This window comes from Carassius gibelio, chromosome A12, assembly GCF_023724105.1.
Source record: "Carassius gibelio isolate Cgi1373 ecotype wild population from Czech Republic chromosome A12, carGib1.2-hapl.c, whole genome shotgun sequence".
NCBI lineage: Eukaryota > Metazoa > Chordata > Actinopteri > Cypriniformes > Cyprinidae > Carassius > Carassius gibelio.
The window spans coordinates 25,540,209-25,564,320 of record NC_068382.1 but is presented as its reverse complement, the minus strand read 5'-3'; the positions used below and the strand labels follow the sequence as shown (position 1 = coordinate 25,564,320).

General features: G+C 39.2%; 1 protein-coding gene across 2 annotated transcripts; it reads left to right on the top strand.

Annotated features, from left to right (window-relative positions):
* Positions 1 to 2,572: 2,572 nt before the first annotated feature.
* On the top strand, positions 2,573 to 24,065 carry LOC128025588 (muscarinic acetylcholine receptor M3-like). 2 transcript variants are annotated; one of them, XM_052612067.1, is made up of 2 exons: positions 2,573 to 2,714; positions 20,127 to 24,065. In XM_052612067.1, exon 2 carries the CDS (start codon positions 20,150 to 20,152, stop codon positions 21,737 to 21,739), a length of 1,590 nt encoding a protein of 529 aa, XP_052468027.1. In that variant the 5' UTR covers positions 2,573 to 2,714; positions 20,127 to 20,149; the 3' UTR covers positions 21,740 to 24,065. The 2 variants fall into 2 exon arrangements, with proteins under 2 accessions (XP_052468027.1, XP_052468026.1); XM_052612066.1 differs by having other exon boundaries at positions 2,601 to 2,708.
* Positions 24,066 to 24,112: the final 47 nt, after the last annotated feature.

Below are 24,112 nucleotides of genomic sequence, written 5' to 3'. Positions count from 1 at the left end.
AGTCCATCTATCCATCCTTCCATCCAATCTATCCAGTCTATTCATCCATCCCATCCATCCAATCCATCAATTCATTCAGTCCATCCCATTTGTCCATCCACAAATCCAGTCAGTTCATCCATCCCATCTATCTCTCCATCCATTGAATGTATCAGTTCACCCATCCATCCATCCCTCCATCCATCACATAATACAGTTACTCCACACTTAATATGATATTGTTCAGTAAAGCCAGCAGAAGATTGTGTGTTTCTCTCTTCTGTGAAGTATTAAAGGTCAGGATCAGCAGGTTTGGATATGTCAGATCTGATTTCTGCAGTGACAGAGTTTTGTGTTTGTTTGCACAGTAAAGCTGTAGCATCTGCTCCAGACGTCTGGGATTCTCCCATCATGCACCTTGCTCATGGCAGACAGAAACACTTCTGCTAAACCATTATAAAAAATGAAAAAGCTAAGATTTTTCCTGATGAAATTTCATCGCTTGATTCAAATGTGTTGTTGAGCGTAATTAATCAGCCACATTTCTGTTTTGTTTCGTTGTTACAGCTATTCACTGCTATTCATGGGATGATGACTTTGGCATCAGTTCAACACATCTGGACCTGAAAGATCTTATAACAGTCTACATGCTGGTGAGGAAAGATAATTAAGATCATCATATGAGCCTGATTTGCCATGTTTTTGTAAAACGCAGCTTGTTGCATGAGAGATTTCTGCAAATGCTTCTGTTGAGGAACATATTTTTCTGTTAGTTTGTTATATTGTCAGTCGTGAGTCAACAGGAGTGTAATTCTATTTATCTTTCAAACAGCACAGTGGATTTACTGCTTCATTGTGCTGTGCAGTATTCATCAGACGCTCAGTGGACGGAACATGAGAGTGTAAGGAGAGACTATTCTTCATTACAGTGAATGCAGTGTGTGAGTGTGTGTGTGTGTGTGAGTGTGTGTGTGCGTGTGTGTGCGTGTGTGTGTGTGTGTGTGTGTGTGAGTGTGAGTGTGCGTGTGTGCATGTGTGTGCGTGTGTGTGTGTGTGTGTGTGTGCATGTGTGTATGTGTGTGCATATGTGTGTGTGTGTGTGTGTGTGTGTGTGAGTGCATGTGTGTGTGTGAGTGCATGTGGATCCTTCTCAGTTCAGTACCCTAATTTCCAATGTCACAGACTTGTCACTATGACAACCGTGAGAGATGACTGACTGACGCTCATACAAAGGAAAAACACACACACACACACACACACACACACGCACGCACGCATGCACACACACGCACACACACACATACACACACACACACATGGAAGTTGATGTTGATGGAATCGCAGCACTTCTGGATGAGATTGAGGAGTGTGTGTTTGGCTGATAGTCTGAGGTGAAATGAATCACACACAGTTAGATTTCCTCTTACGAAACACAACAGTTGCACTGAGTTTAACAGATGACTTCTTATTTACGTCAGAGTGAAAGTAAAGCTGACTCTGTTGACTCTTTTAATTCATGCTCCTGGTCTTGCTGTGAACGATTCATCAGTGATGTTCTTCTACAAGTATTTTTGTCTCCTTAATTTCTTTTTCAGAATGTAATAACTCTCTAAATCCCAAAACGGAGACGCTTTCACCGTCTAATCAATTCATAATGGAGAAAGTCAGGCCTCTAATATCTTGTTTCTCTCTGAAGTACGTCATGATGTGGAAGTAAATGAGTTGTTAATGTCAGCTGATGTGTAAAGACGGTCGTGTGGTTAGATGCAGATGTTCCAGCAGTGATGGTGGGTTTTTATGATGTGATGATGTTCAGGAAGGTGCTGGTCTCCTGTAGCTGGCAGAACGCTGTTTGGATATTTCTCAGGAAGATTTATCAGATATTTTTTCTTTGTTGTTGCTGTCATCATTTCAGTTGCTTCCTTTCAATCCTTTCAAGGGCTGTTCCCTTAAAATCTCTAAAACAATAAATCATTATTGTTCTGCTTAGTATGGGGGAAAAGTATCTTCTGTTCACCAAAGCTGCATTTATTTGATCAAAAATACTGTAAAAACAGTGAAATATTATTCTACTGTAAATCATCTGTTTTCTGTGTGAATCTGTGTTAAAGTGTAATGTATTTCTGTGATGCTCCGCTGTATTTTCAGCATCATTCCTCCAGTCTTCAGTGTCACATGATCTTCAGAAATCATGATAATATGATGATTTACTGCTCAAGAAACATTTCTGAACACAGTTGATATTTCTGTGGAAACTGATGCATTTTATTTTTCAGGATTTACAGATGAACAGAAAGTTCAGAAGAACAGCATTTATTAGAAATAGCAATCTTATGTTTTAACTGTCGATTGTGGTCAATTTAATGCGTCCTTGACAAATAAAAATCATTTTTCTGACCTGTTTGTCCAGTCATCATCTCTAGGAGTCTTGCTGGGGTTTGAGACACATGCTCGATCTTAAACGCTCCCAGTCCTTTATTCTTCATTTGATCTGTGAGAATCATTTTTAATCTGGTTAGTTCAGATCTCTCCTCACTCATCCTCGCTCCGCGTCGCGTCGCGTCTCCAGCGTCTCGCGTCGCGTCGCACCTGACGCTTCACACGCACCGAATCCCGCCCCGATCGCGAGACCATCCTCAGACACACTCGGACTCGGAGTGATGAGGAGCAGATGAAGAAGATGAAGGTGATGAAGCTGAGGATCTGATGAGCGCTTGGACTCAGCAGAGGTTCGTGTAAGTTTTCATTCAATTTAACATCAATCTTCTGTCAGAATGTGATTATTCAGTCCAGTCATGACTGCTGTAGCCTAATATCACTTTTATATGTTTTCCTTTTTTGTTGCAAATAATTTATTAGTGATAAATTAGTAATTATATCCATGCGTCATATTTATATCGGAGGTGTATTTCTTTCGTTGTGTTTTATCTTTGGTCTTGAATGAATGTTGAATTCTTGATTAAATTCTGCTGATATTTTGAGGATGAATTTGAATCGTTTCTCTGTGCGCTGGTTTTGCGTGTCTCTGCTGGTTTTGTGCTGGGTTTGTGCTGGTTTAGCGCGGTCTTGGTGCTTTGTTTTCAGTGAGTTCGCGTTTCTGTCAGCAGAAGGAGAATTATTGTGAGTATGGGAGCTGTCCATCTCTCTCTCTCTCATTTAATTCACTCAAGCTTTATTGGCATGGCGATGGGGTATAGCCACACCACTGCACATCAGTTTCTGCAGAGTGCATGGAAATAATATTCCGATATTTAATTGAGAAGTCGTTTGTCAGTTTAATGATTCCATTCAGAGTTTATTTGTTGAAGATCAAATTCAGATTTTAATGTTTCATCATGAGTCTCTGTTTTTCTATTGCTTTTTCAGTGTGTTCTGCTCACATTCCCTCAGTCCCTCAACACACACACACACACACACACGCACATGCACACACACACACGCACACACACACACACACACACACACACTAACATACACACACACACACACACACGCACATGCACACACACACACGCACACGCACACACACACACACACTAACATACACACACACACACACACATACACACACTGACAAACTGACACACACACACACACACACACATGGTTTTGAGTGTTGTGTGTGTCAGTTTGTCAGTGTGTGTGTGTGTGTGTGTGTGTGTGTATCTGTGTGTGTCTGTGTGTGTGTGTGTGTGTGTCAGTTTGTCAGTGTGTGTATGTGTGTGTGTGTGTGTGTGTGTGTGTGTGTTAGTGAGTGTGTGTGTGTGTGTGTGTGTGTGTGTGTGTGTATGTGTGTGTGTCAGTTTGTCAGTGTGTGTGTGTGTGTGTGTGTGTGTGTGTGTGTGTGTGTGTGTGTGTGTATGTGTGTGTGTCAGTTTGTCAGTGTGTGTGTGTGTGTGTGTGTGTGTGCGCGTGCGTGAGTGTATGTGTGAACAACTTGAAACAAGATTGTTTTGTAAACATATTTTCCCTACAGAAACTTAAAAATGATTAGTAATGTTTTTACTGTGAGTTCCAGTGGATTATGAATGATGCTCGTCATGTTCCTTCACTAGTGTTCACAGTTTTTCTCAGTCGCTTTGGTATATTTCTCGAATCATCCTTGACACTTCCAAAACAGTAAGTGCATTTCTCAAAACAACTCGTACAAAGAGCAAAACACCATGGATTACCTGCAATAGCCAAAATCCTTAGTTTGTCTCTCAAAAATAAATATCTGTGTCAATGCACATGTCAGTGCCTTCAGAATGACAAGTCCTTGTGTCATAGTTTACAGATGAGACAGTCAGATCACTTAGTCATGTGGTCAGTATAACAGTGTACTCTGGAGGGATGTTCTGATGGAAACTACTGCATTGAACAGTATATGCTTATGACATATATCCATTTACAGTTTTTCTCAGTCACTTTGGTGCATTTTTCAAAACAGAAATGAAATTTTCAAAACTACTTGTACAACCTCCACATCATCTTGTCATTAATACACATCATAAAACTAGTTTCTCATTCTTTTGAACAAGTTGCGATTGCTTTTGTACATTCATGCAATTGATTACACACATTTATCTGCGGTTTCCTACATTATCAGTTGCTCATGTCATGTCGCTAAAAGTGTATTATACAGTTTTCTGTGCAATAGTCTTACCCCCCAAAACATCTAGTCTGTAGTTCATCGTATAAGTCATTAAATGCAAAATGGTTAATCTAGTTGTCATAAACTGCCAAGCACACTTTTTATTTGTATTTTTACACACTATTACAGTTTTTCTCAGTCGCTTTGGTACATTTCTCGAATCATTCTTGAGATTTGCAAAACAGTAAGTGCATTTCTCAAAACAACTCGTACAAATAGCAAATCACCATGAATTACCTGCAAAAGCCAGTCTCCTGCTCAAAATCCTTAGTTCATCTCTCAAAAATAAATATCTGTGTCAATGAACATATCACTGCCATCAGAATGACAAGTCCTTGTGTCATAGTGTACGGATAAGACAGTCAAATTGCTTAGCCATGTTGTCAATATAACAGTTTATTCTGGAGGGATGATCTGATGTAAACTACTGTATTGAACAATATGCCATATGCTTATGTATGCCATATATCCATTTCAAACGTACACATTTACACATTACTGTATGTGGGATATTGATTGAAAGAGACTGGATAGAATTCCCAGTTACACCTTTACAAAGTCTGACCAAAAAAAAAAAACTTTTACAATGTCATTGTGATATAGAAAAGGAAAAACAAATATGGACACAAATATGAAAATAAGTCCATTGTCAGAATGTGTAACTCTTGTGTTGTCCTCTGTCTATACAGTATAAGCTTTTCAACTGAAGATTGATGAGATGAACCTTTGAGCTATTTCAGAGAAAGGGTTTATCATTGGTTTATCATCTACATTCTCTTCATAAGTCAAGATTCACTTGGACAATTCATGCCAAATGTACAAAAAGTCTAATAATAATGTGTAAAAATAAATATAAAAAGTGTGCTAGGCAGTTTTTGACAACTAGATTAACCGTTTTGCATTTAATGACTTATACGATGAACTAAAGACTAGATGTTTTGAAGGGTAAGACTGTTGCACAGAAAACTATGCAATACGTTTTGAGCAACATGACATGAGCAACTGATAATGTAGGAAACTGCCGATAAACATGCATAATCAATTGAATGAATGTACAAAAGCAATCGCAACTTGTTCAAAAGAATGAGAAACTGGTTTTATGATGTGTATAAATGACTAGATGATGTGGAGGTTGTACAAGTAGTTTTGAGAATTTCATCTCTGTTTTGAAAAATGCACCAAAGTGACTGAGAAAAACTGTAACAGTGGAGGGATGTTCTGATGTAAACTACTGTATTGAACAGTATGCCATATGCTTATGTATGCCATATATCCATTTCAAAACTACACATTTACACATTACTGTTTGTGGGATGTTGACTGAAAGAGACTGGATAGAATTCCCAGTTACACTTTTACTAGTGGTCTGACCAAAAAAATAAAAAATACTTTTACAATGCCATTGTGATATAGAAAAGGAAATATGGGAACAAATATGAAAATAATTCCATTTTCAGAATTTATAACTCTTGTGTTGTCCTTTGTCTATACAGTATAAGCTTTTCAACTGAAGATTGATGAGATGAACCTTTGAGCTATTTCAGAGAAATGGTTTATCATTGGTTTATCATCTACATTCTCTTCATTAGTAAAGATTCACTTGCACAATTCATGCCAAATTGACAAAACATCTAATAATAGTGTGTAAAAATACAAATAAAAAGTGTGCTTGGCAGTTTATGACAACTAGATTAACCATTTTGCATTTAATGACTTATACGATGAACTAAAGACTAGATGTTTTGAAGGGTAAGACTGTTGCACAGAAAACTATGCAATACGTTTTGAGCAACATGACATGAGCAACTGATAATGTAGGAAACCGCAGATAAATGTGTGTAATCAATTGCATGAATGTACAAAAGCAATCACACTTGTTCAAAAGAATGAGAAACTAGTTTTATGATGTGTATTAATGACTAGATGATGTGAAGGTTGTACAAGTAGTTTTGAAAATTTCATTTCTGTTTTGAAAAATGCACCAAAGTGACTGAGAAAAACTGTATTAGATGTTTTGTCAATTTGGCATGAATTGTGCAAGTGAATCTTTACTAATGAAGAGAATGTAGATGATAAACCAATGATAAACCATTTCTCTGAAATAGCTCAAAGGTTCATCTCATGAATCTTCAGTAGGAAAGCTTATACTGTATAGACAGAGGACAACACAAGAGTTACACATTCTGAAAATGGAATTATTTTCATCTTTGTTCCCATATTTCCTTTTCTATATCACAATGGCATTGTAAAAGTATTTTTTATTTTTTTATTTTTTTGGTCAGACCACTAGTAAAAGTGTAACTGGGAATTCTATCCAGTCTCTTTCAATCAACATCCCACATACAGTAATGTGTAAATGTGTAGTTTTGAAATGGATATATGGCATACATAAGCATATGGCATACTGTTCAATACAGTAGTTTACATCAGAACATCCCTCCACTGTTAAATTGACAACATGACTAAGCAATTTGACTGTCTTATCCGTAAACTATGACACAAGGACTTGTCATTCTGATGGCACTGACATGTTCATTGACACAGATATTTATTTTTGAGAGATGAACTAAGGATTTTGAGCAAGAGACTGGCTTTTGCAGGTCATCCATTGTGTTTTGATATCTGTACGAGTTGTTTTGAGAAATGCACTTACTGTTTTGCAAATCTCAAGAATGATTAGAGAAATGTACCAAAGCGACTGAGAAAAACTGTAAAACATACACATTTACACATTACTGTATGTGGGAGATTGACTGAAAGAGACTGGATTGAATTCCCAGTTACACTTTTACATAGTCTGACCAAAAAAAAAAAAAAAAAAAACTTTACAATGTCATTGTGATATAGAAACGGAAAAACAAATATGGGCACAAAGATGAAAATAAGTCAATTTTCAGAATTTGTAACTCTGTTGTCCTCTGTCTATACAGTATAAGCTTTTCAACTGAAGAGAGATGAACCTTTGAGCTATTTCAGAGAAATCATTGGTTTATCATCTACATTCTCTTCATTAGTCGAGATTCACTTGCACAATTCATGCCAAACTGACAAAAAGTCTAATAATAATGTGTACAAATAAAAATAAAAAGTGTGCTTGGCAGTTTATGACAACTAGATGAACCATTTAGCATTTCATGACTTATACAATGAACTACAGACTAGATGTTTTGGGGGGTAGGACTGTTGCACAGAAAAATATATAATACACTTTTAGCGACATGACATTAGCAACTGATAGTGTAGGAGACCGCAGATAAATGTGTGTAATCAATTGCATGAATGTACAAAAGCAATCCCAACTTGTTCAAAAGAATGAGAAAGTGGTTTTATGATGTGTATAAATGACTAGATGATGTGGAGGATGTACAAGTAGTTTTGAGAATTTCATTTCTGTTTTGAGAGATGCACCAAAGTGACTGAGAAAAACAGTAAAAGCATCCCAGGATGCACCTCTTGCCCTCGAGACAGAGTATTAAATATTAATGTTACATAATAAACTATTGCAGAGTTTTCATCACATACTATTATTCTGACTTGTGAAAGATTAAAGACACGGGTCGATGTGTTTAAACTCAGATCACCAGAGTTAGTAGGTAACTCAAGCTAAAACTGAAACTGTACGTTACTTGAAAATGAAATAGAAATAAATCTTAACTTGATGTATAAAAAGAACTAAAATAAAATGAATTAAAACTATAAAGACATCTAATATAAAAGTATAATATATAAATATGAAAATATGAATAAAATCTATAACAGTGTAACATCATCATCGTGTGTGTGTGTGTGTGTGTGTGTATGTGTCAGTGCGTGTGTGTGTGCGTGTGTGTGTGTCAGTGCGTGTGTGTGTGTATGTGTCAGTGCGTGTGTGTGTGTGTGTGTGTGTGTGTGTCAGTGCGTGTGTGTGTGTGTGTGTCAGTGCGTGTGTGTGTGTGTCAGTGCGTGTGTGTGTGTGTGTGTGTCAGTGCGTGTGTGTGTGTGTGCGTGTGTGTGTGTGTGTGTCAGTGAGTGTGTGTGTGCATGTGTTTGTGTGCATGTGTGTGTGTGTCAGTGCGTGTGTGTGTGTGTGTGTCAGTGTGTGTGTGTGTGTGTGTCAGTGAGTGTGTGTGTGCATGTGTTTGTGTGCATGTGTGTGTGTGTGTGTGTGTGTGTCAGTGCGTGTGTGTGTGTGTCTGTCTTTTCATCATCACGTGTATACATGAATATTCTTTAATGTGTGTGTATAAACAGTTCTCTGAGCACTCGGTTCTGACACCTGTTGAGCAGAAACATGTCAGAACACACACACACACACACACACACACACACACCATCACTGAGAAACAATATCAAGCATCAGTCTGGAGTGTTCACACACATCTCTGTAGTTACAGCATCAGACTGAGGTTTATTATTATGACATCAATAATTCCATTTAATTTCATTTCATTCCCCTAAATGGATTAATCTCACACAAAAGCTAATCTTTGATAGTTTGCTTCACATGTCAATCAAACAGTCTCTTCCTGTCTCTCTCTTCCTGTGTGTTTTACTGACCTCATCATATCATCATGTGAGCCTGACGTGTTTCTGCAGACACAGATTTGATTTGGAGCATGTTAATGTGATATCCACCTCACAGAGAGCCTAAGACAGTGTCCTCGTGCCAACGTCTGGATTGTGCTGTTTCTCTGTTCACGATGTACAGATTGATATTTAATATTTTAGGGTTAGATTTTTTGAATTCAGACTTTGTTCTTTATGTAAGTTTCTCTTCCGCTGACACCCGTTCTGGAAGTCTCTGGTGTTTGGGGAGCGCTCTCAGTTGATCTGGACTCTTGGCAGCGGTCAGATGTTGTGTTCAGTGGCGCGTGTCGTTAGGATATACATTCATTAGCTTGAGCAGGATCTGGATTAGATTATGTGCTGACAGATAAAGCTGCGTTACAGAACATGACATGATTTGCCCCGGACTCCAGCAGCTGGACAGATTCATCCATTTATAGAGAGATTTGAACCGTTCTCTCGCCGGATCACACACAAGCGCTTTCTCTCAGAATATCAACACATATTGATTACTAATGAAGTTTCTAGATTGTGATTGGACTGAATATCACTATGCGGTCGCAAACAGATTGCAAAAACTAAGTACTCGTAAATGGATTATGTTACATGTTAAAATGCTCATAGTTAGATCACAGTTTTGTAATTCATCATAATTCTTCTCATGACTGTTTTTCTGCTCCAGGGTCACGTTTATTAATGTTTCTTCATATAATAAAGGGATTCCCAAACATTTTTTGTCAGCCAAACCCATTAAAATAAAGTATTTACCGATACTTGAAATATTCCTCAGACTGATCATAATTCAATAATTGAACTGAATGTTCACAGTCCTCTGATGTGGGTCCCTCCACTGCCCTTATATGGTCCTTCCTGTTCCTGTCCTTGTTGTGTTTATTAAGATGTTCCCAGGTGTCTGTGTATTTATAGTGTGTTCTTCATCTGCTGTTGTACGTCATTCTGTTCACCTGAAGTCTCCAATCCTGTGACCCCAGTGTGCTGTTAATAAAGCCTTTTTGATTCATTCATGCCTTGCTCTTGTGTTCCTAGTGTGTGATTTGTGACTGATTTAAAGGTAAGTTTAACTGAAGTTAGGTAAAAAGCATCAGGTCACATTAACTACAGGAAGTGACCTCGTTTTGGAGGGTAATCAGCAGCACATCTATCAGTCTGATGAATTCAGTTCAATAACAACATTTCATTAGAGGGTTAAAAATATGAAAGTGATCTTGGAGCTGTTTTCATGTCAGTCGCTCACAGTGATGAGCTCTTTATTAACCTCAGGTTTATCTTACTTGTCATTGCATAAATAATCAAGTTACTAAGTCTGAAATGCATTTCTTAGAAATAGTTTAAAGCACAGATTTATTTGTGATGATTGTAGAGATTCGCATGAGAGCAAAGACTGATGAATAAACGCTGAATAAATGACAGTATTTTCAGTGCTGTTTACATGAGTGTGATTGCTGCATAATGCAACACACATCATCAAATTATGGCTTATGTGATGCTTTAAATCTGAAGTCTTAAGAACAAAAGCCACAAGACGGCTGCTATTTGACTGAATTTGAGTGTCTTAGATAATCAGGAGCTTTAGTGATTCAATGGAATATTGAATCTAAATTATGGGATGGATTGTGGTTAAAATGAGCAAACGGAGATTGTAATGATGCCACAGCGTTCATCTGTGAGTGTTCTGTCTTTGGTTCAGTGTTGAGCTTCAGTTAAACACCGTAATCATGATATATATTGTGATAAATCTGTGGATGAGTTTTTGGAAACGTCAGGAACTCAAGAGTTGATTGAAGATCTTAAATCGCTTTATTCTCGGCCTTCAGCTCTGATGATTATCATTAATAATATTATCAGTAATGCAACACGTCTTTAGTTAACCATCCGTTTATCTCAGAAGACTGAAAACATTTAACACATCAAAACACCATTAGCTGATTTAACTGTGTTCAGATAGATTTAAGAAGAATATATGAAAGCTGAAATTAAAAGCAGAATGTTATTGTGAAAGAACTTGACTGAAGAAATGCTCCACTGTAACGCTTTCATTTGATAAACTGAACTTACTATCAGTGAATTCAGCAGTCAGAATCATCAACTATCCTTTGATAGTGTGTGTGTGTGTGAGTGTGTGTGTGTGTGTGAGTGTGTGAGTGTGTGTGCGTGAGTGTGTGTGTGTGTGAGTGTGTGTGTGTGTGTGTGTGTGTGTGCGTGTGTGTGTGTGAGATGAGTTTGAGTCTTCCTCTGAATTCAGGTCCTGCTCACATATTTTCTGAAGCTTTTATTCTCATTCTTCATTGTCCTTCATCTCCAGGTTCTGCTTGTTTTAGCTCTGAAGCTGTATGAAACGTGTGTGATATCATTCACTGAACCCAGAACAAAGAGCGCTGGTCTGGATAAAAGAGGCTTTCTATCTTCAGACGGCAGCTAACCGTCTTATCTGTGCACATGTGTTATATTTAATTAATTTCTGTCAGAGTCATTGTTTTCCAAAATACAAATGCATCATATTTTCTATAACTCAGTGAACTCCTGAAATGCAAGGTTTCAGGTGCAATGATTCGCTGGAGTCTGCTGCTGGAGTTAAAGGAGATGCAAGTGGAAGTATTTGCATCAGAATCCAAGGAAGGATCATTTTTCCCAGTTTATATTTGAGAATCTGATCAGACGGGAATTTGAGAGTCCAGAATGCACAGGTTTATCTTTCACTAGAAGACAGTCATGTTTGGTTTTGTTCTTCAGAGGAAGGACATTGAGGTTTTCAGTAGATTATTCGTCTGTTTTCATTGGTTCACACTGACGTCCAGCAGATCTGCAGAAGAAAGAGCATGTTTACTACAGTAACAGAGGAAAATTGATCTGAATTAGTGTTTGTGTGTGTCTCAGCAGAGTGAATGTGTTGGTTAATGTGTCTCAATGGGAGTGAAAGTCTGTCGATCTGAAATCTGCTTCTACAGGACGTTTGAAATGGAAACTTTCTCCTGATTTCCCCATGAGATCAGTGTTTATCTGTCTGTCGCTCATCCGTGTGTCTCGGAGGTTTCTCATGTCAGTATTTTTATACATTTCTGACATGAGAACATGAAAGTTCAGTGTCTGTGTGAGAGAAACACAAAGCTTGGACCTCAGACACACCACAACACATCAAACACAATACTGACAAGACAAAACGGCTGAATTCACACAGCTGGAATCATCCGGAGGATTCTAACTAATGTCTTCGTGTGTGTGTGTGTGTGTCTTCAGCCTCCTTATTTCTCTATGTTTGTTTGGTTCATTGATTGCTTGACTCGCTCCTGGTGTGTTCTGGTCGGATCTTCCTGATGTTTGCTGACAGATAGTTTAATGATCAGTATGATGTGACATTATGAAAGGCTTGTGTTTGAGTAATGGATCCTAATGGTGTGTTTGTAAATGGAAGGGCAGATTCTCTCTGGTCTAAATTAGAAACATCCATTTATGTGTTTACCGACAGGAGTGTGTTTTTGTGAGGCTTCACTGTGTTTTTGTATGGAATGTAATTTTACTGAACTCTTTTCATTTGTCAGGTTTAACTAGTGCTGATGCTTTAACAAAGACCTGCTATAGAAACCCTAGAGATGTCCGTTAGCTTGGTTTAATCTCATGTTTCTAGATCTAAACCGGTGGGTTAATAACTCAGTGAAGCTACAAAAAAAAATAAACGGTCATGAATGAGTTAAATTACACTTCTAAATGAAAATCAAGAAGAAAGGACAGAAATTACTAAATAAAGTCTATTTTTAATATTAATTTTTATGTATTTGTTTTTATTTTATTTATAAAATGCATGAATAGTTTTTGTACAGCCTTTCATTTTTATTTGAACATTTTATTTGAAGTCGATGGTGAAATCTAACCTTTTTTATTTTTTCATTTTTTCGACAAAATCTTTACTTAGAAACAGTTTTCGATCAGAAACTGACAGTAAATTTCTCAAATAATTCTAAAGAAAAGGCAGGGCCGTGTGGAGTTTAATGAAGCAGAAGGACATTCATCTCCACAGAAGCAAGGATCTGCTCCACATCTGAAGACTGGTTTGATGACTCTGGCTTTAATTAGTATAGCCTGTATTAGTGATGGCAGCAGTTCTTTACAGGCTATGCTAATCTATGCCAGAATCATCAGTGCAATGGATCGGAGTCTCCTGGGATTACCAGCAGATATTAGACATGAACCAACGACCTCATGTTTATCAGTGACTTGTGTCTGTATTAAATCCAGTGTTAGATTAGAAACACAGTATGTGTGTAAATATCTTCCTGGATGAACCTGAATCTCCGCTGATATTCTAGTCTGTATCGTCGCAAATGGACTTTATTTTTCATTATGAAAGATCCAGAACATGTATCATAATGAAATGATGTGCATATCAAACCTGGTCAGTAATGTGAACATTTCCAGTAATATTATAAGTGGGGTAAGTTGTCACAGGTGTTAAAATTAATTTTACACAAAATTATAATTTTTGCTCATGGATTTTAGTTTCATAATAATTTAACTGTATACAATGTAAAAACATTATTGTTGATTATTGGAGTATGTTGTAGCAGAAAATACTATTTCATTCTTTCTGCTTCAGAATTTCAGGTTTAATTCAATGCATTGCTTGTTTTTTATTTATTATATATATATATATATATAAATAATGTTTTCTTTGATTATTTATTATTATTTCTATAGTGAAACCCTGTTCTATAGTGTGACAACATGCCCCGCTGTATCACTATAGCAGTGGAGATGTTCCTTAACTTACGTTATGTTGGTCTTGCTTCAGTTTCTGGGCTCTGACAGTGAGTCCAGTCTGATAATGTCTGGTGTTTGGAGGATTTCCAGGTCATTCAGATGGCAAACAGCAGCGGCTCTCCTTTAATAGATACAAGCGCTCAAATGAAAGCAGGAGATATTCTGCTTGACCAGCGAAGCCTTCGCTCAAATCCGCAGCACTTTGATGAATGCAAAACAGAACGAACCCTGAGCACTTCCTGTCGCTTCCCCTCGAGCTGCTCCACTTTACTGTCCAAGAGCAGAACTGGCCCTGGATCTGTATTAGTGTAATAATAGTTCAAATGATTGGTTTTAATCAGGCTTTAACCTGGTTATTGTGCCCTGAGCAGAGTGCATCTATATATTCAGAGGAATATGTGAGTATTTTCCCATGTAAAGAATGAAAGATCATACAGGCCTGTGATCATTATCTGATGTTTCCGCTCAGATAGATGACAGATTTCCAGCAGGGTTTGTGAGAGAGAGTCGAGGTCAGACGCTCCTCGTTCTGAGGGTCAGATCACACTCATTAGCATTTACAAAACATGCAAATCAGCAGCAGAACGGCTTTGAGACTTGACTGTGATTATAGGCTTGAGCTGTGATACGTCACACTGTCTGTAAAGTGAAATTTACATTAACGTCATTCATTTAGCAGAGTTTAGTCTGAGAATCAGCTACATTCGTCCGTCTGATCGTGTCCTTCATATTGCATTTTTAGCTTCTGGTCACCATCTGAGTTCAAATCTCCTTTAGAAGAGATAAAGTCAGATAACACGTCAAGAGAAGATCATATTCAAACTGTCTGTTCACATGCATTCAAATGATCTAAAAATGTTACTATTCCTGTATTTTCTGGAATATAAGTTGCACTTTTCTGTCATATGAAACATGCTGCACCTTATTGTACAGAATGCAGTTAATATCAAGCGTGCAACACATCAGTATTGGTGCTGAATGAGAGGAATACATGAGCAGGTTTATTTCTACCGTGCATTTCTCACTCACTGCTAGTTTCAGTTTCGCTTTGAATTTATTTAGTTTGGACATTTATAAAAGTGGTGTTTATAATAGTGAATGCATTTTTCATTGCTGCTCTGGTTAAATGCAAAGGATTTATTATGGAGTGAGAGGAACGCAAATACATAGTGTTTATATATCTGCTGGTATTTTGCATATTTTGGTATTTTGAAAGTAAATGAAGTTTGAAGCGGGGGAGAGATTCACAGTTAATGTGCAAATCTGAATTATTTCTGTTTTTCCAAAAGCGCTGCCAAAAATCCACAGCATTTCTCTGATATTTTAGTGTTTCAGCACAATGAGTGCTTTTGGGTGAAGTGATTTAACAAACGGTTTACTCGCCTAATGGAGGAAAATACACAGGTCTAGACTGGTTTAGTGCTGGTTTAGCTGAAAACATTGAGAGAGATGGAAAGCCTTTGTTTTTGCTGCTCGAATAGCATTATAAATGGAGTTTAGGGAAAAAGACGTTTCATAACTAATCCTAATGTCTTATTGTTGTTTCTCAGTAGGACAGAATGTTTGACATGATCTTTATGAGTTACAGCGGATCAGATAAATACATCTTCAATCAGTTTATATGATATTAACCAACATCATAAATAAACACTTCAGATATTTTCTGGGGCAAATACTAAAAGATCTGTAGTTATGAACGTTTTTTTGGTTGAACTGATCGATCCTGTTTTTATGCCTAGTTGAGGTTTTGAGGAACTGTACTTTGTTTAATACACTACATTATTACATTACTTCTACCAACGTGATGTTTGACTTGATAACCCAGCTGTCAATCAAAGGCATCATGATTAAATCCCGCCCCCAGCGTGACAGGCTGACGGTTTTAACGGAGATCTCAGCGCTGGAAGAGGGTTTGTTCATTAATTCAGCAGTTTAACTCAAGGAAACCTCACACATCATGCGTCTCTCTGCTCTCCTTCTGTTCGAGGTCAGTTAAAGGTCTTCAGAGCCGCTGTGAATCTTCAGTCGTGTTTCAGAAACTGACATCTGATTCATTCCTTCCACACAGAAATAGATTTAAAAAAATATAGCATGATACTTCCAGACAGAGCCACTATAAATGATGACAGATGCTATCATAGTGTGATTTCAGCTTCTGAACAATCATGTTTAACAGCCTAATTGCACAGAACTTCATAGCCCATAATTACCCGTCTCTGTTACCGTGGAAACAGAAATCACACTAGAAAAATTAAGTAGTGACCGTTCACTCGCATGAAGCTTTATGAACAATGGAATCGAGTCGGTCTCGTAATACTGTACGTCTGAAGATTTTATTTGAGGATTTATTTGTCTGTTAATTTATTTATTTAGCGTCTGTGGTTGTCTGTCATGGTTCTGATCTCTTGCTGTTCATTTATGGATGATGTTTTATGATAATGACTCTCTGACTTGGACATTATTCCTCTTATTCCATGGCTACTTAAATAATAACATGACATGTTATTATTAATACATGGAGCTGAAATATTAATCTGAGTGTGTTCTGGGTTTGAGTTGGTTTAGTCTTGAGTGTGTGTGACTGACAGACAGTCTCATAGTCAAGAACAGACGCACACACACACACACACACAGACACACACACACATGCGCACACACACACACAAACACACACACGCACACACACAGACACACACACATGCGCACACGCACACACTGACACACACACACACACAGACATGCACGCACACACAGACACACACAGACACACAGACACACACACACACACTCTCTCATAAACACTAGGGATGCACCGAAATGAAAATTCTTGGCCGAAACCGAACACCGAAAAAGAGAAAACCAAGGCCGAAAACCCGAAACCGAAACACCGAAATAAATTATGCCAATTATTAGTACCATTGCACTTATTGCTATGACCGTGTACTAACTTTACTAAAATTAAGACATTGCAATTGTATAAATTAATATTAAAGTTTCAAAGATAATTACAATTACATAACTTATTTAAAAAAAAACATAAAAATACACAATTACAAATGATGCAAATATTTATTAAGCACATTGCAACAATGCACAGTATAAAATAAAATTCAAACTAAAAATTTATCCCACTCATGTGTATATTTAATAATAATGTACAGGCCTACTGGCTGCAGAAAGGTTTTAAAATGAACAGTTCTCTCATAAAAACAAAGTGCATTTAGGTGAAGTTCATTTGAAATTTTTCTATGTAGGACTAGAAAGTGCATTACTTCTCCAGTTGGCAAGACTGTTATCACTTCTGGGGATGGGGACTTCGGAGAGATAACCATCTAGCTGTTGAGCAGTTGAGCTTGTCATCTGCCTGACATTTGAGAAATATGTGAGAGAGTGTATTTAAATAGGGCCAGGGCATAAATAAACATTTTTATCAAATTAAAGCAGAAATCTAGCAGAAAATCTAGCATAAATATGGCTACAATCTGATATTATGTATGTATATATGTTTGTGTGTGTGTATAAGAACAAAATAGCCAACGTATTATTATTATTATTTGAGGCACTTTCTTGCAGAATTCCACTGAACATATCAGACAACGATGGTGCATGCCACTCATCTGGTGCAGAGACCAGTCTTTTTTTCTGCACTCTGATCTGTCTCCTGCGCTTGGCGCTTCTCCGTCTCCACGCGGGTTCTCCGCATCCAGCGGCGCCTGGATCATTTCTCGTGCGCGCTGCCTTATTTCCGCATCCAAGTAATGGTCATTATAACGCGGATCAAGCACATTCGCGATGAAGTGCAGAGGATCCGACAAGATCTCAGTGAGACGTGTGCTAACAGACTCTATAAGACTGCACTTTTCTTTGTTTTTACTTCGTGGTCCGTCTTAATCTCTTTGTTAGGAGACGTTTTAGTGCTGCGAATAAAGGAATACGAAGAGAGAGAATGTTCTCACTGGTGTTAAGTGAATGTTGCGTGGAGCTCGTTGTCTGCGCTATGCAGGTGCACGTCGCGGTTTCTGTTTGCGTCATCACAACATATCGGCCGTGTTGTTTCGGTGATAAAAGTCTATCGGCCGAAAACCGAAAAGGCCATTTTCGGCCGAAAATTTTCGGTGGCCGAAATTTCGGTGCATCCCTAATACACACACACACACACACAGACACACACACATGCGCACACGCACACTCTCTCATACACACACACACAGACACACACGCACACACACGCACACACACACACACACAGAAGAAGACAATAGAAATGAAAAGTGCACAGCGCTGTTACATAAACATTCATTAGGTGCATTGATCTTCAAACATAATCAATGTCCTTCACTATGATCATTTACACACACCGTCAGCTCCTTATGAAAACACATCTACACGAGAGCCTGAAATCAGTGTTGTATCAGCCGTTAGGATGTCAAACAGAATTGAGCACCGGATCGAGCAGAGAGAATCCAGAAACATCATGGAACAAAACTGAGACTAACACATGACAGACAAAAACTATACACATAAACTAACAAGAAGAAGAAAATCAAGAATAAAGTCTGTATAAACTTACATATTTTCAGTGTTTATGACCACAGGGAGGTTTTGTCCTCAAACACACACACAGCTTCCTGTCACCTGAGGTCAGCTTAAGGTCAAGGGTCATGCAGATATCAGCCAGCTCTCTGTTAATGAGGCAGAGTGTGTGTGTGTGTGTGTGTGTGAGAGAGAGAGAGAGAGAGAGAGAGTGTGTGACAGTGTGTGTGTGAGAGAGAGAGAGAAAGAGAGAGTGTGTGAGAGAGAGAGAGAGTGTGACAGTGTGTGTGTGTGTGTGTGTGTGTGTGTGTGTGCGCGTGTGACAGTGTGTGTTTGAGAGAGAGAGAGAGAGAGAGAGAGAGTGTGACAGTGTGTGTGTGTGAGAGAGAGAGAAAGAGAGAGTGTGTGTGTGTGTGTGTGTGAGAGAGAGAGAGAGAGTGTGACAGTGTGTGTGTGTGACAGTGTGTGTTTGAGAGAGAGAGAGAGAGAGTGTGTGACTGTGTGTGTGTGAGAGAGAGAGAAAGAGAGAGAGTGTGTGTGTGTGTGTGTGTGTGTGTGAGAGAGAGAGAGTGACAGTGTGTGTGTGTGTGTGTGTGAGAGAGAGAGAGAGAGAGAGAGAGAGAGTGTGACAGTGTGTGTGTGTGTGTGTGTGAGAGAGAGAGAGAGTGTGACAGTGTGTGTGTGAGAGAGAGAGAGAGAGAGAAAGAGAGAGTGTGTGTGTGTGTGTGTGTGTGTGAGAGAGAGAGAGAGTGTGACAGTGTGTGTGTGTGCGCGTGTGACAGTGTGTGTTTGAGAGAGAGAGAGAGAGAGAGAGAGAGTGTTGTGTATGTGTGTGTGTGAGAGAGAGAAAGAGAGTGTGTGTGTTTGTGACTGTCTGTGTGCGTGTGTGTGTGTAATATTATGAATCAAATCTAGAGAGGATATTAAAAGATTCACAATCTGAATTAGGTTTGTTAAAGAATCATGTAGGTTATTATTACAGACATTCATTTATATTAATAATTCTGATATTCAGCTGTGTTATGAATTAAAGTCATCTCATGATGTGAATCAATATCATATATGACCCGAAGCCTGAGGATGAAAACAACATTACGAGGCTGAAGATTGAATACAGACATCACGAGCAGAGACACGAGATACAGAGACCAGATCAGATCATCTCTCTCTCTCTCTCTCTCTCTCTCTCTCTCTCTCTCTCCCTCCCTCTCTCTCCCTCCCTCTCTCTCTCTCTCTCTCTCTGTCAGGTTGATCTTGTATCCGTCCACAGTTTGACGTTGAGTTTTGTCGCTGTGTAATCAAACTCAAACATCCTGCAAACATCAGACAGTCCGTGAGAATCTTCCTCTTCCTGTGGATGACGACGTCCTCAGATACGCTTCGAACTCAGGAGCTTCACAGTTTAGAGAAGCTGCAAGCAGAGTCACAAAAATAACGATGTCACTATCTGACAGATATCAGAGCTATAGCTGTGTAATATAATATAATATAATCAATTGTAGTTAGTTTCTTTTTTATAGTAATACAATAAAAGATTTGTGTCCCTGGAGCACAAAAGCAGTCTTGAATCTCTGGGATAAATGCATAATAATATGATATGATCAGAGAGTTGTGTGTGAGATCAATCTGTCTAGTTCTCATGGTAATATCTCTCGTCTCTCAGGTTCGTCCACAGAGTATGTCACCATGAACCTGACGCTGAGCGCCGAGCCCGGATCATTCCTGACCAACAGCTCTCCAGGGATGCGGGCCAATCCCGTCACAGCGTTCGTACCATGTGATGTAAACACCGTCAACGATTCGCTCCTCATGCATGGCTCCAATCTGACCGTCAATGCCACTCTGGAGTCACCAGAATCGCTCGGTGGACACAACATCTGGCAGATCGTGATGATCGTGTTCCTGTGCGGCTCGCTGTCCTTAGTCACCATCACCGGCAACATCCTGGTCCTGGTGTCCTTTAAAGTCAACAAGCAGCTGAAGACGGTGAATAACTATTATTTGCTCAGCCTGGCGTTCGCAGACCTCATCATCGGGGTGCTTTCGATGAACCTCTACACTACGTATATAATCATGGACCACTGGGCGCTGGGGAACTGGGCGTGCGATCTGTGGCTAGCGGTCGATTACGTCGCTAGCAATGCTTCAGTGATGAACCTGCTGGTCATCAGCTTCGACAGGTACTTCTCCGTCACGCGTCCGCTGACGTACAGAGCCAAACGCACCACGAAGAGAGCCATGACCATGATCGGTCTTGCCTGGTCCATTTCCTTCATCCTCTGGGCACCAGCTATCCTCTTCTGGCAGTATTTCGTCGGGGAGCGGACGGTTCCTCCAGGAGAATGCTACATCCAGTTCCTCTCTGAGCCGATCACCACTTTCTGCACAGCCATCGCTGCTTTCTATCTGCCTGTCACCATCATGACCGTCCTCTACTGGCGGATCTACAAGGAGACGGAGAACCGCTCCAAAGAGCTGGCTGGACTCAAGGGTTCGGGGAACCAAGGGAGTCCGGAGGAACCCGTGGGGAATCCGGGAAGCTCCTGCAGTCACAGCAGTTCGGAGCTCCACTCGTCCAGCCAGAGAAGCTCTGGGAGAACCAGGACCGGACGGTTTGGGTTCTGGCCGTTGAGTTGTAAAGCTTGGAAGGGTCGCAGCGGCGACTCGGACAGCTGGAATAACAACGAAACCACCGTGTCCATTGACCAGTCGGATCAAGAGGAGGAAGAGGACGGAGAAGACGCCCGAGCCGTGTACTCCATCTCCGAGAATCACCACCCAACTGAAGACGCCGCGAGACCGTCCAGAAAGGGATTGTCCGGTCACACCAAAACATCTGTGAGCTCCAAAGATCAACCCAACGCCAGCATCTCCCTCAAAGACTCGGCGCTCGCCAAACGCTTCGCCTCGAAGGCCAAGACGCAGGTCAACAAGCGCAAGAAGATCTCTCTGGTGAAAGAGAAGAAAGCAGCGCAGACGCTGAGCGCCATCCTCCTGGCCTTCATCATCACGTGGACGCCGTACAACATCATGGTCCTGGTGAACACCTTCTGTGACGAGTGCATCCCCGAGACGCTGTGGGCTCTGGGATACTGGCTGTGTTACGTCAACAGCACAGTTAACCCCATGTGTTACGCGCTCTGCAACAAGACCTTTCGCACCACCTTCAGATCCATCCTGCTGTGTCAGTGGAGTCAGAACAAACCCAACAAGCCTCGGCTCCAGCAGAGACAGCCAGCGGCCACCTTCCGGAAACAGAGTCCTGCAGATCTCTAGAGACGTTTGGAGGAACTGCATCGCTTCTGAAGGGCTGTTGAGTTTGTACTGTGTTCATGTTCGTGGGAGCCTCAGTTAGACTGTGTGACTACATCCACAAAAAAACCTACAGGAACGAGACAATTCCTGCGTTTCCTACTGAAGTGAAGGGTCAGCTGGGACATGCAGTATTTAAGGGCTCATTTGTCCAACCCTACAGTATTTTCTCACAATTTTGACTCGTAATGTACATTGAAATTCTGATTCATCTGGACACTAAAGATATTTTGATGGTAGCCTTTGACAGCCATAGTATGAAAATATGTAAAGTCATGGCCAAAAATATTGGCACCCTTGGGAAATCAATTGATTAGAGAAAAACATTAATTTCATAATGACATTTCCCCCCATTTTAAATTCTTATTATCCAATGAAAAGATACATTTTTGTGTATTTTTTAAATAAAAGATCAAAAGGATTAACAATGCACATTAATTTTCCCAGCCGCCTTTGATCATATTTACCAAGGGTGCCAATACTTTTGGCCATAACTGTATATATATACTATGGTCAATGGCTACCATCAAGTGTTTGTTTAATTTATCCCTATTCACTTTCCCAGATCATGTTTACGTGTTTCATCAGGGTTTATGGTGGATGTTGTGGTACTCTGTGGTTTCTACTTTAAGAAAATGAGTTTGATTTCACCCTCATTAATGTTTTAAATATATATTTCCACTCTAAGTCAAGTGCACATTACAAGACTCAAACACTTTATGTTTTAACACTTTATTTGAATAGTCCACTTTAGACTTAGACTAACGAATGATTATTCAGTAATGTTTTTAACGTTTTATTTTGATTGTACTATTAAAATTAGTTCCTTATTTTAACTTGATACTTTTATGATTTAATTCATTATTTGCTTTTCATCAACTCACAACTTTTTTTTTTTTTTTTCATGAAACCCATTTTGAAAATCCAGGAGTAAAATCCAGGAGTAATGTAGTGTTGAATACTCTTTAGATGTTGACATCAAAGAATGGAATATATTTTCTAACGAGTTATGATGTAGTTGCAAAGTTACTTCTAGTTAGTCAAATGTCTGAAGTGGACGATTGAAATAAAGTGTGACATCCAAGAAAAATCTCCAGACTGCAACCTGAAGTTGTCATTTCTAATGCAGAAACATGTACTGGTTTACAGTAAGTACTGAAGTATAATTAAATAGGGAAATGTTTTAATTCTAGATTGTTGTGTAAAATGTTCCCACACAGTAACGTACGATTCCTCTGTACTTTTAAACCCCTGAGAGCAGAATGAGCCGATAAAACATGGAGATGGTGAAGCAGTGCCAGCGGAGGGCGAGGCCGTGAGAAGACCGAGCCAAAAAACCCTGCTGTCCACGTCTCCTGAAACACGCTCCCATCCCTGGTTTTGGCTTCGTTTTCCTAATGTAAAAACAGGTGCAGAACCTTCTGAGAAGAATAAACTGAGAACGGGGACGAAATGACTCACAGTTTCTGTATCATAGAGCAGTTGCTCAGTATGCATTCATTTAGTTTGAACTTGCAACGCTGAGGTCATGGGTTCGATTCCCAGCAAATGCATGAACTGATCCGGTGTATACCTTAAATGCAATGCAAGTCACTTTGGATAACAGCATCTGCCAAATGCATAAACGTAAATGGCTCAAACAGTAGATCATGGCTTGCACCAGCGAATGCATGAACAGACAAAATATAGACCTTGAATGCAATGGATTTGCCATAAATATAAATGTGTGTGAACCCACACATCCAAAAACACGAAGCTGTGAGTGTCCTTCTGTAGTGTGCACTTGGCCAGTTGAACTGTAAGGTCGTGACCTCACTACACAAATGCTGCTTTTGCAACGACATTTGATCCTTCTCTTTATATTTCTACAGCAAAATAATCAGTGTAAAAACTATTTCAAACCGTTTGGGAGTGTCTGTGAAAAAAAAAAAAAACTAAAAGTGGAGGGAAATGATCACGTATTGAATTCTTCTTTTATTAGTGAAGAGTGATATTTTATTATTGTGTTCTATGCATATCTGGTTGTTTCTGTCAGATTATGTAGTTCAGATAGTTTCTGACCAGGAAGCCAAGATGGAGTGGTGTTTGATTACAAATGAATAAATATGGTGTTTTAATATGTTTAGAAGACATTGTGCCCTCAAAAACATGTAAAGACTGTGAAAATAAGCTGAGATCTCTGATCATGACGGAGGATTTTTTTTGATTATTATTATTATTATTATTTATTTTTTTAAACAGGATCTCAGATCGAATGTAGAGTCACACCCCCCTCTAGTGGTCGTAATAAAAACAGACTGTAAAAAGAAAAGAAATATATATATATATATATATATA

Bases quoted from the DNA above. Each gene is read 5' to 3' on its own strand.
- LOC128025588 (XM_052612067.1), top strand. From the start codon at position 20,150: ATGAACCTGACGCTGAGCGCCGAGCCCGGATCATTCCTGACCAACAGC.